This window comes from Falco cherrug, chromosome 1, assembly GCF_023634085.1.
Source record: "Falco cherrug isolate bFalChe1 chromosome 1, bFalChe1.pri, whole genome shotgun sequence".
NCBI classification, from domain to species: domain Eukaryota; kingdom Metazoa; phylum Chordata; class Aves; order Falconiformes; family Falconidae; genus Falco; species Falco cherrug.
This window is the reverse complement of record NC_073697.1, coordinates 50,381,232-50,393,620: the sequence shown is the minus strand read 5'-3', so window position 1 is coordinate 50,393,620 and position 12,389 is coordinate 50,381,232. Positions and strand designations below refer to the sequence as shown.

The window sequence follows — 12,389 nt, the reverse complement described above, 5'->3', positions numbered from 1 at the left end:
GGGCTTTAAAATGTTTTAGTAACAGGAGACTTAATTTAAACTATTAACAGCATGTCTCTAAATAAAATGCATTTTATGTGCTTTGTTCATGGGCTGATGAATAACAAAACTGATACAAGATTTGGCCTGAGCAAATATGCAGGTCTATTTACAGATTTACAAAGGAAACCTTGCACACCACCTGCCCACACATAATTCTGGCTCCTGGCACTACTTTAAGGAGTACTGAATTCCTTCCCACCCACACATCTTTACATAAGTAAAAGCTTAAACATCAATTCAGACTAAACATTTTTGAATGCAGGATCCCTTGAGTGCTGTAACAAGAAACAGTGGTGTAGATGAAACTTTAATTTCCATCATGTGCAATAACTGATGTGCTAAAAACATCGATTTTTAAAACAGTGCATAGTCTATTTAAAGTTATTGATTCCCACTTCCAGTAAATTCCTATGTTCCAGCAGCATGCTGTGTTTCCACTGGAGGCTGAGACCACCACTAGATGTTATCCAGCAAGTGGAAAAAAGGTTTCTGTCCTAAATGGCTGAACGAAAGAGGTGCCATACAACATGACTTCCAACGTGCCGTGTGAAGAAGGGCAACCTGGGGCAGAATTTCCTACCCTCTGGTGGGCCCAGGGGATTTCTTCCACTCGACTGCGAGAGGATGGTCTATGAAAAGTGGCTTGGAAAGGCAGCTTGGTATTTGTGTCACAGAGCAATGGAATTATGTACAGTTTCCATAGATTGGCATAATCAGCTGCAAATTTTTAAGAGTCTATTGATTCAGAGTATGTTGAAAATCACCATGATTTCCAGTAGGAGCACTACTGGAAGGGAAAATTAGATCTTGGCCACTGTCACTGATGTCCAGCCTGAGGTAAGAAGAAAGATTATATGACAGTCTCCGATCACATGTAGTAATAATGAGGGGCTAACAAAGAGATGCATAATAGAGAAAGGTTTCCAAAAAGCAGCTAACAATTAATTCCGTTAGTCCAACTACAGGAGAAATTTTTAAACAGTCAGACTGGGGTCTGAGCTTGCCCCAGTGTTCAAAGGTCAAACAGCTGATTGTTTTGTCCCTCCCTTTTGACTGCACCTGGTCTTTTGCAGGACAGCGGCAGTCTGTCATCTTTTTCACAAATTACGATGTGCTACCATCTTAAAAAAGCACCACATAACCTGTGTTTGGATAACGTAAGACAACGAGAGGCCTGGGACATTTCCTGGCTGATCTCAAAGTGGCAGTGAAACCAGAAAGAGAGGTGAAAACCACCACTGCCTGACAGCAGCAACAGAACCCCAGAAAAACTGGCAAAAATCAGCTTCCGCCACTATGGAAAAACCAGCTCAGCATGGTGACTTCACCCAGATGAAAGTGTCTGCAGTGTTACGGGCAGGTCAGAGGGGAGGACCATGGCTCCGCTTTGCCAGGCTCAACATGGGATGACCGCGCTCCACACCAGCCAGCTCTAACTGTTTCAGCTTCCACGGTAATTCCCACTGTATCTCAGAGAAATGTTTTTGTTACTCAAAAATCCAAACTGAACTACTGCAAAAAACAGTGCTGACCTCCTGGACCCAATTCATACTTCACACTATTTCACTTGCTGCAGCTGTACCAACTTTAAGGGAATTTACACATTAGTGTATGAGACAGGAAAAGTAGGTCAGTTTTCTTTAGAAAAACAGCTTGAATCTTCAAAGCCAATTTATTAAACTGAACCTGCATAAATATGAAAGAATGAGGATCTCAATTGGTTTCAGTTTATGAAGCTAGCAACTGAAGTCTACATTTCAAAGGCATGTGCATTTTGCATAATTTTCCTGCCTCTCATCAACCCCTTCCCTTGTAATTTATGCTATATGCATCTTGAATTAAAGAAAAATAATAATTTTCAGGCACTGTTGACCCTGAAACATATTCTCCAGGTTTCACTGCATATTAGTAAGACCACTTTTGCATCCATCCCAACCTATGTATAATTAATTTACAGCATCCCTTTTAGTTGACTTTTGCTACAGTATATATATCAACTCTGGAAATGAATGTTTCTAGCACAAACATTCTCCTCCTATAATGACTTTGGCATATCTCATTACATTAGGTAGAATTAAAATTGAATAAAAAAATAATTCAAAACCCTTTTTCAGGTCATAAACCAAAAGCTGGCAGTGCTTAGGGAGAAACTGTGATTAAGGTATTCTACATAATACATGTTTGATGAGTGGTTTTAGTTTGTTCTGCAGCACACAGCGTTATTCACCATCAAATAATGGGTTATTACAGAAGACTGGCCAAGAGTTTGATCTGATAAATTAGTTCTTACGTTCATAAGATACTACTGGCTTATATATCTCTTAGAATTGGGCACAAATGCGATATGGAGTAACACAAAAATTAAGCAGAACATCAGCCATGCAGCTGTTTTGCCCCTGTACTGCATCTGTACCTCCTGCTTCAGCCAATGAATGCTCCACGGATTGCCCTTATCACCATGCACAAAATTTTCCACAAGTGAATAAAAAGATGGTTAATTTATCAGTATTAGGGTTAAGACCATGTTTACCTTTCAACACACTATATCATGGTCTGTTGACGCTTTTCTAAAAAAATGTTGAAATGTTTTCTTAAAATCTACTGTAAAGTCAGTAACAGAGGAACATTAAAACATGTTTACAGTTTATTCTGCATCAAGACAGCTGCTCCCAACTGGAGGAATTGAATTACAGATCTCAATCAGTATCTTTGCTATTAACACCTCCAAGACCATGCACTTCTACTTGTTCTGCAGGGAATTTCCTACCCAGAGACCAAGCACAGAAGGGCACTAAAAACTTTGTTTAAAAAAAGGAGGTATTCTTCCTTCATTTTAAAACTCTGCACCGCCATTTCTCAGCTATCAAGAGGGCATCTTCTCATAAGGCTTGCTCCAGGAAAAGCGGATCATTAAAACTGTAAGAAACTGGGACCTGTGGGCTTGGCCAGGGCAACCTCCAACACAGGGCAAGTCAACCCTTGAAGTTAATTTTAAGTTGCTCAGCTTTTGCCACTTCAGTTGTGAAAACTGCCAGAGAGTCTGATTCCACAGCCTCTGCAAGTGGCCTTTTCCCAGGCGTATTTCACCAGAACAAATTTTTTGCCTTCTCTTCTGAAAGTTGAACCCGATTCCCTCAACCAGAGTGGAGATGAGAGGAATTATAATTTCCCTGGACCTGTAGGCTCTGGTCCCCTTGTAACCATTTCTGTCAGTGCTTATCACAAGTATTTTCTCTTTTATATATTTACATGTTTAAATTAACACTTACCAGCCACTGCTGAGGTATTTCTGGCAGAGGCATTTGAGGAGGCGCCGGCAAACTGTTGGCGACTTCTTGCTTCTGCACATGTTCTTTTATTTCAAAACCTGTGGAAGAGGAACAGACGTCATTTAACACCTTGGTGAGTGCAAATGGGACAGTTTTTCCACATGTGGACACCACATCTTGACTGACACACACCAAAATCTGGCACACAGTGCTGCTCACAGCCTACTTCCCAAGCACAGTTACTGAGGCAGGACTGGAAGAATGCTGGGAATTCAGGAATTTAATCAAGCAGAATAAACACATACTTACTCTATATGATAATGACATATACACTATCTGGATCAACAAATACCAGACATAGAAAAAAATTACAGGAAATCATTCTGAACTGCCTATCCATCTGGAACTGGAAGACTTGAACAGCTAAAGTTCAAACACCGTTGCCAGGTGCCTACTATACAGATAAAAGTATATATGGGGGGAAGATACCACACTTGTGAATGTCCCAATGGCACCATACAGTGCATGAAACAAGGTCAGCCTGAGGGCAGTATGTGACTGGCTGCCCTTACCCGTGGAGACAAACAACAATTGTTCCCATGGCACATTTTGGACAGGCCAGGGCATCACGCAGAAACCAAAGCCACCTATCAAGCCAAAAGTGAGGGCAGAAAGAGAGACCTGGCCTGCCTCTCTTCCTGGCAGCGATGGTGACAGCTATTTGCCCAAGCTCACAGCGCCCATGTTCCATGGGCTCCCTGCTGGCAGCACCAACTCCAATCACAGACCCGTGGTGCGCGTCTGCACAAGGCCTGGGAGATGCTGCGATACCCCAGCCCGGAGCATGCTGCTGCTGGGTGGACATTGCCCCAACCAACCCACCATGAACAGAACTGCACACTGACCATGTTTTCCTACCATTTCCCTCTAACATTTCCTTCTTCCTCTCATTTTTTTTTAAATTAATCCCATAGTTTTCCAGGTGAATTTGAAAAGGGAGAAGGAGCCAAACGTAAAAGCTGCTTTGAGGGTCCTTTGTATCACTATTGCATCTCCCTCCCAGGGGAAAAGACGTGACACACTCATTCTGAGGTTTTGGCACAATAATTTTAATCACAGTTGAACTCACTGCATAGGAACATGATATTGTTTATTTTTCTCAATATCAAAAGGGAGATTAGGGTGCATCTCCTCAATGTTCTGGCAAAAATTCAGTCAATGGATTGTACTCTGCTTAGCCCTAGACTGAATTTAGCTCCTGGTGTTTAGTTTAGTTTTTAAAATACATATTTACAAAGTCAAATGGATGTCGTTTGGTTAAGATCATGTAATTCCCAAAAATGTAATCAAGGATAAAATATTTCTTGTCATAATACCCCAGTCCCACTGGCTGTGAAGTCATGGATTAAAAAACAACACTGATAAAATAAACTGGCTCAAAGGGCCACAGATTCTTCTTTCTTCCTACAAATCAAGAAGGGGATTAGTCTTGGGAAGCACTCCTTTTTTTTTTCTTTTTTTTTTTCAGTATGACTTTCACTTTTTCCTCTTTGTGTAGGCTGAATCCATATTGTGAGTGCTATATATGTCCAAGTCTCCCATGCTATCCATAACAACCAGAAGTCAAGTATGAAGGTCATTTTAAGGGGGGGGGGGGGGGGGGGGGGGGGGAAGTGTTTCAAGTTAATTCTATTGACACTGTAAAACTAGTTTTCCCCCAGTTTTAAACTATATGTTTAAGCAAGAACCTGCTCTAACATTTATTTTCTTCTACCAAATTACACAGCCAAGCAGTGAGCACTATAGGTTTACAGCATCAGGTCCCTTTAAGGAAAACAGGTAATGTTGACAGTCATATTAAATGCCTAAATCCAGCAACAGTTCTTACTCCAAAATAAACTGTTTGTGTCTTTGTTTTTTAGAAGAAAGTCTGAGTTCCAGAAGGAAATGCCAAGTGTTTTCTTCAGACCTACAATCCATTGGGCATGCCAAGGTTCAGGAAGGAAAATAAAGTTTCTATTTCTGCCAGCTATTCAGGGTAACCACTGGTTTGGGCGTGGGACAGGTTGAGGCCAGGCAGCTATGACCTGAAGAGCATCCGCCGAGCCCCGTTCTCTCTGCTTCACAGATATGAAACGAAGAAAACAGCGTGCATTTTGGAGATGGAACAAAACAAGGCAAAAGATTTCTGAAGAATTCCCCAAGTAAGAACTTAATGACTTTAAAATTGTTTTACTAAAAGCCAACCCGTCCATTATAATAATTTCCACACCTTTACAAAGAAAAACATAATTGTCCATTTCCAGATGTTGAAGAACCCAGCCAGTTTCCAGTTGCCCAGATCCTTCATTTACCATTCCCCATTGATCTTAAATGGTTTGTGCCAGCAATCAAAATATCCTGTTGGATTCCCACAGTTTTTTGCAAATGCATATAAAGAGTCTGCACTCAGCATAGTCCTCAGGCCTCTCAAACTGTGCCAGCAACACAAGAGTTCTTGTGGAGTTATGTGGGTGGAGTAAAACAACATTTTGAAAAACAAGACTCCGAATGACAGTTCAGCTTAGTTAACAGAGTACTGTGGGTTTATGCATCTTTTATTGCTTTTAATTTTAATAAAGAGATGAATAGTTTCAAAAGGATGGGTGTAGTGGATGTTTTAACTGATAAAAAAAGCAGCAGGGTCAGCTCCAGTAAAGTATACGACTCCCCGGGTAGTTTCACACACACTGGAAGCCAGCAGGGGATGGCAGAGCTCCCAAAGAGGCAGCTCCTCTCCCTTCCCTGCCTCATTCCTCTCCCTGCACCAACCTCTTCTCTGTGCCAGCATAAGCACGTGTGCGGCCTCGGGTTGAACCAGAGCAGGGAAGTGATACGGTAAAACAGCAAAAAAAAAAAAAAAAAGCAAATAATGCTTGTGCTAGCAGAAAGGAAGATGCAATACATGATGAGCAAGAATGAGTAGCTTGGGGAGAAAAACAGGATGCTTTTTTTAGAGGTCATGCTGGCTGAAACTCTAAACTGCAGTTCCATAAACTAGAGTTTATAGACATATACGCATGGTTCTATGACCCCTTGCTTAACTGATCTATGGGATTTCCTTGAATTAATTCTTGTTTGTACTAGAGCATATCTTTTCCCAAAATATTCCATCTTAATAAAATGCCAGCAATGGCATGCAGACTTTACAAAGTCCTTCCATTAGTTCACAGCTTCAATGCTCAAAACATGTGTTTTAGCACTTTGAAACAAACATTCAGCCATGGCACTTACTGTTGTGTACATCTAAGAACTCATTCTCAGTCATTCCTTTTCTACATTGAGATGATGATACCTCATTTCAGACAATTTGAAGGCATATTTCTGGATCTTTTAATCACTTCCATGAATTTTCTTTGAAATGTCTACATTTTATCTCCTTGAATGTAGACACTGTCATTAACAACTGGACTGAGCTAAGCTCTACCACTTAATATATGGATCTCATATGGATCTTGCTAATGGATGGATCCTGTAATAGGATGTAATGGATCTTGTTATAGATCCCATAATAGGTTTTAAAACCTAAATGGTAGGTGCTTAAAGGTAGAAAGCTATGGTCCTTGGGTCTTTTTATCTTTGGCCACATCTAGAGTCATAAATTCAACATGCCTAGGAAGGTGCTAGAGAAATTGATATCCATACAGTTAAAATCTCTCACCCCTTAAAATCAAGGTGGAGGGTGATGTTTTTGAACTGTTGGGAACTGATCTTTGCCAGGGCTGACTCCCAAATCATGCCTAGAACTGACGGAGGAGATGAGTCAGCTCAGACCAAACCCATGCCAAGGATCATTCCATAATTCAGGAGCATAGGTAATTGAGTTCTAGGGTCCAGAAACATACCCAGCACTGTTTAATTTACTAGAAGAGCTGTAGCTTTTGTGTCCTGAAACACCATCCACAGTCTTGAAGGAACAGATATGATAACCCTTCCCTGTGTTTCATCTGACTTCTTGAAGAAGTCAAATATTTATCTTACTAAATCTAGTTGAAAAGATTACGAGAAGAACATGGAGAGTCAGACCAGCTTGCTGAGGTTATTCCGAACTCTTGTAAAACACTACTGTTTCTAAGCACACCAAATTGCAGGTTCTCGCCTACAGATTTTGGTTTTGGGGGAGTTTGGTGTCTTTTGATTGGCTTTTGGGGCATGAAGCCTCCTTCCAGAATATGTGAACTTGGTACCTGCTTCCTTCTCTCAGAAGCAAAGTAAAAATAGCAATGTGTCTTCAAGCATGTCAAAATGGAAATCATTATTTTCAAGCTGCTCTCCTTGAACTTGAATCCTGTGACAAAAACGATTTCTTTACTGATGGGGGGAAACCCTGCATCAAATAAGCCTGTATTTTTTTAGCACTGGAGATGAAAAAGATTATGAGAAATGCAGCTGCTCACAATGTGGCATTTTTCTTCAACAAGCTCTGGTATTTTTCAAAAATCTAAACACTGTGGGTTTACACTTGACAGTATTTCTGTCAAATGTAGGACAGGCAGAGGTCTTATAGCCCACTTCATACAGAAAAGGAAAGAAGCACACTGCATACAGAAAAAGTTGTAAGGAAATACGAGTACTGTTAGAAAAAACAGTGAGGAATATTCTTCATATAAGCTCTGTGGAAAGATTGCTGTACACAGTGAATCATTTATATTGCATTCAGTTCCATAATCTTGATGGAGACAAAAGAGACTGTGCAATCAAAATGGTTTTAGATAAGTAGAAAAGGGGAAAGTGACTATAACTCTAATTGCAAAATGCAAACCAAACATGCTGACAGCCATTTCATATCTTTGGCTTGGCACTCCTGTATCAGCCACGCATAAGAAACCACCTCAATGTCAAAGCTTTTGATAGATTTGGATCATTTGACAGTGAGGCAGCACGCAGCACCCATGCATTCACAAAATGATGTGGTGGCCAGCACTCCCTGATGCAGTATTACTTTTCCATCAAAACTCATAAATAGCACTGATACCACAAATAAAATGAAATAGCCTCTCTATCAGCAGAAGTGAAAACATTCTATCTAGCACGTAATTTTGTGGCTGGTTTCACTGATGTGAACCCAAGATACTTCCAGTATGCCTTTTGCTGTATTTTACTGCTGAACATGAAGGAAAGCATTCAGGAAAGTTACACTTTGGCTTCACCCTGTCTTTCTGTCTTGCTTCAATTTAAGGCTTGTCTTTACCTCTTAAAACTATTTCACTGAGCACAGACATATTCTCTACATTCTGCAAGCAATAAAACTCACCCTGACACTGACCTTTTGATGACTGTATCCTCAGGAGAATGTTAGTTATTACTGCCTTCTTCTCCCTGACAGTTGAAGTTAGATATTCATGGTCCAGAAGTTCAAGAAACAGGCGCAGCTCAACTATTAACTCTTCCATGGCTGAAAGACAAAAAAGAAAATTACTTCTTCTAAAAACATCCCATTAAAAAAAAAGACAGAGTTAATTCTCATTTATTCATATAGTTATTTTCTAGCATTTCTTAAAAATGTATGGTCCTCCTGGCTGGAAACAGACTATTTATTAGTGAAACCAACAGAGCAGCCCATCAGTGAGCACTACTGGCATCTGTAGTGCTTATCACAAAATAGATGCAGAAAAACCCAGTTCTTTTCACATATCACATCATCAAGCCAGCACTAGACAAAAGTAAGTGCAGAAGTGGTGACCATTTGCCTTTCTGACAGTGCCACTCTGGATCCTCTCCCGTTACCAAACAATTTCTAACTGCAGAACAAATTTAAAGTTCGGTAAAGCTCTAGACACATTGATGTTTTCGTAGATCTTTAGGGAAAGTTTCTTTCCCTCATATTATTTCTTCTGTTTGCTGTGGTAAAAAAAGCAGATTTTCCTTTCTTCCAGTGATTTGTCTTTCTTATCATTTCCAAAGACAAGCTCCCAACCCGTGGCGTAATCTCTTATTACTCCTCAGATTCTTGATGATGCACTTCATATTTCATCCTATTTCTAATATCCCAGATTTGAAGGCTTTCCAATTCATTCTAGAAAAAAATTACATTTCTTCTCTGTATTCCCAATGCTTCTCAAATTTTTTATCAACAAACTTTATAAGCACATTTCTATTTTTCTCCTTGCAAATTACCTCTAAAGCCTTGCATTGTCTTAATTACTGCAGTAGCTCAGACCATACCTATAAACACAGTTGTTACAGCCTGATCATATGATATCTAGTAAGCAGGTTTATGAGAAGCCCATAGTATTAAACCTGCTTTTCATGTTTCAATTCTGTCATAATTCTGAGATTCTCTGGTCCCTTCACTTAAGTGGACTCTCTTTTTAGTTTCGGTTTCATCTTTGATAGAACAGTTCATATTCCCATACTTTCTGTATCTGATGACACTATACTTATTGAAAGGTGAGGAGAAACCTCCATTTCATTTCAGGGCTGCACCTACAATTAATCTCAGTCCTATCCCCATCCCTACTTAATCACATTTGGTTTTATAGACTTCAAGGCTTAAGAAGGCAACCACTGCTAAGCCTCTTCAGACCTCTAAAAAGTACATTATTTGCTGCCTACTCCCTTACCACCTCTTCCCTACTCCTAAAACCTTTTCTGCTGCAGTTGTCTACCCAGATGAACCTGGAATCCTTTCTTCCATTTCTCAGAAGGTGTCTGGATGTTTAAACAACCCTTGGTCAAGATGCATTTGTTTTATCCTACACTTGAAAACAGGAGTGTGCGGGGAAACCTGCAGATGTCAGTTACACCCCTACGAGGGAGGGACTGTTGGCCCCCTCTTGTCTCCAGTGGATGCAGAATTTCCCATTTATTTGAAGATTGCACCTGCAAGTACAATCAGGATGTTCTAGCAAACCGGACATACTCCTAGGAGGCACAGAAGACACGCCAGTTTGCAGTACCAAGGCACGATAAAGTCTTAACAAAGAAATCCCTGAAGAAGTACACTTGGGCAAATATTTTCCGGAAAACACCATTAATTTGCACATACATATCCATCCTGCCCAATTTTTTTCTTGGTGAATACATTCTTCTATTCAACTGAGCAGTAGCACTGCCATTATATCAACCATCCACATTTTCAGGAAATATGTTTCAATATATGTTACAATATATAGGCAGAAAGAGAGTACCCAAAGTGACAGCAGAACTGTCTATATCACAACGCAGCTCACAAAAAACATTCCATGGCTACAGGTCATTTTTTTGCCATCACACTTGTAGCTGTCTAAGCTGTCTTGAAATCCGTCAGAAATCCAAAGTATTTCACAACAACCCTATTACTTCCAGTGTCATTCACATTATGGAACAACAACATATATACTTACAGCATACAGCTTTGAAGCAAAAAGTTATAGGTTCAGATCTGCAAAGCAGTAATTGATCACAAGACTCAAGGAGGAATAAAGAGGACATGTGACCTAAACCAAATAATAATACCCCAAAAATCAGTTCTTTGTTTTGTTTTTTTCTCAAATGATACACTTTAGAAATAACATGTATATTCCATTAAGGGTCTAGTGGTCTCTTGCTTTTAAGTATGCTTTGAATGTAAGATGTATTGCTACTGTTGTTACAAGCCCTATTTTAATTACGGAATAAATGAATCTTTCAATATTTACTTATATTATAAATACAGGCATTTCAAAGGCTATCATTAACACAGAATCTAGGCAGTCATTGTGAAATTAATCACTAATACAGTACAAGGAATATATATTTTTTTAAGTAGCTCCACACATATAAATTACTGTCAGGAATCGCATATATTACTGCAGTAAAATTTCTTTGCGATGGCATGTTTCCTGGAGTCTTTAAGGCAAGGGGCTGTAAACAGGCTGGAAGGGAGCTCTCCTTTCCCCTCTTCACCAGTGCACACCCTGTGCCACCACAACCCCGTTTCTTTGCTGAGAACCTTTGCTTCCAGGAAGGAAGACCAAAAAGGAGGAAAGCAACAGACACCATTGGTGTGCACAGTGTGCATAACTGTTTTCACTTATTAAAAATTGTAAGAACCTTGTACTGAGGAGCTTACAATCTACCATGAACAGACGGACTGTAAAATCAGAAATGAAAACAGAGCAAGAGGGAGTTACGAGACAGGGAAACAAGAGAAGAGGTGATAGGAAACCACTGCTGGAGAGGCTGCAGGGAGCTGGCATCAGCCCAAAGCTCTCCTGAGGCCTCAGCCCATGCACATGTGGCCTTCCAATGTGTCCTTGGAGGAAATATGCATGGCAGTCACTGGTGACCACCATCCACTGACCTACAGTGAGCAAGCCACCTAAGTTACTGGAAGCAGTTTCACCACCCCCAGCAGAGGCTTTAAAAAAAAGCCTTGGCTGGGACTGATAGAGGATGACAAGATGAAGCTGATACCAGTGAGACACTACTTAAAAAATCCCAAAGTGCCCTAGTAACACATTCACCATAACTGCGTTTACATTTGGCATGGTGTCCAGCACTGTGGGTCAAATCTTTTAACAGTGCATTGTAAAGGAGGACAGCACCTGAGAAGAATGGCTCCCGCCGCCCCCCCCCCCCCCCCCCCCCCCCCCCCCGGCTTTGCAAGCCTACAGGTATATGACACTGACTTAAAAAAAGCAATCGTAAATGCTGGTTTAAAATTTTAGGATGACAGCAGAATAAAATTGTTAGCAGCTGTTGTAAAATGCTAGGCATGAACACTTAAGACATCACTTCTCGTGTTTTCCTACCAGGATTACATTGGGGTTGTATTTTCTTCGGTGGGACTTAACAGCATCACAAACATCAAAGTGTTAAGCAAGTGAGTTCTGAATTTTCACTTTATATATATGCAATAGTGTCAAAACTCCAAAACAAAAGAAAGGAAACACTGTTCCCAGCTAGTAAAAAGCACTCTTTCCACCCATCTTAAAAGTGCACTTTTCTAATAGTTTTGCTGCTTAAAGCAGAGAACAGAAATACTGCCATGGAATGCATTTAAAGTAATAAGGAACTGAAAACTGTTTTCTAAGACAGCAACAAATATACCTGTATATACTTGGGGAAAAAACAAGT

At 40.3% G+C, this 12,389-nt stretch overlaps 1 protein-coding gene across 6 annotated transcripts in view; it reads right to left on the bottom strand.

The window, feature by feature from the left end:
• The window catches only part of AFAP1 (actin filament associated protein 1), a 121,540-nt gene that overhangs the window by 59,691 nt on the left and 49,460 nt on the right, over window positions 1-12,389 (bottom strand). For 3 of the 6 annotated variants that reach the window (XM_055718174.1, XM_055718162.1, XM_055718182.1), the window contains exons 2-3: window positions 8,605-8,745; window positions 3,312-3,409 (exon numbers count right to left, since the gene is read on the bottom strand). In XM_055718174.1, coding sequence (XP_055574149.1) covers window positions 3,312-3,409; window positions 8,605-8,743 — 237 coding nt within the window. In that variant the 5' untranslated portion in view covers window positions 8,744-8,745. The remainder of the gene's footprint in view (window positions 1-3,311; window positions 3,410-8,604; window positions 8,746-12,389) is intronic. The other 3 variants (XM_055718195.1, XM_005433141.3, XM_005433142.3) reach the window with 1 other exon arrangement.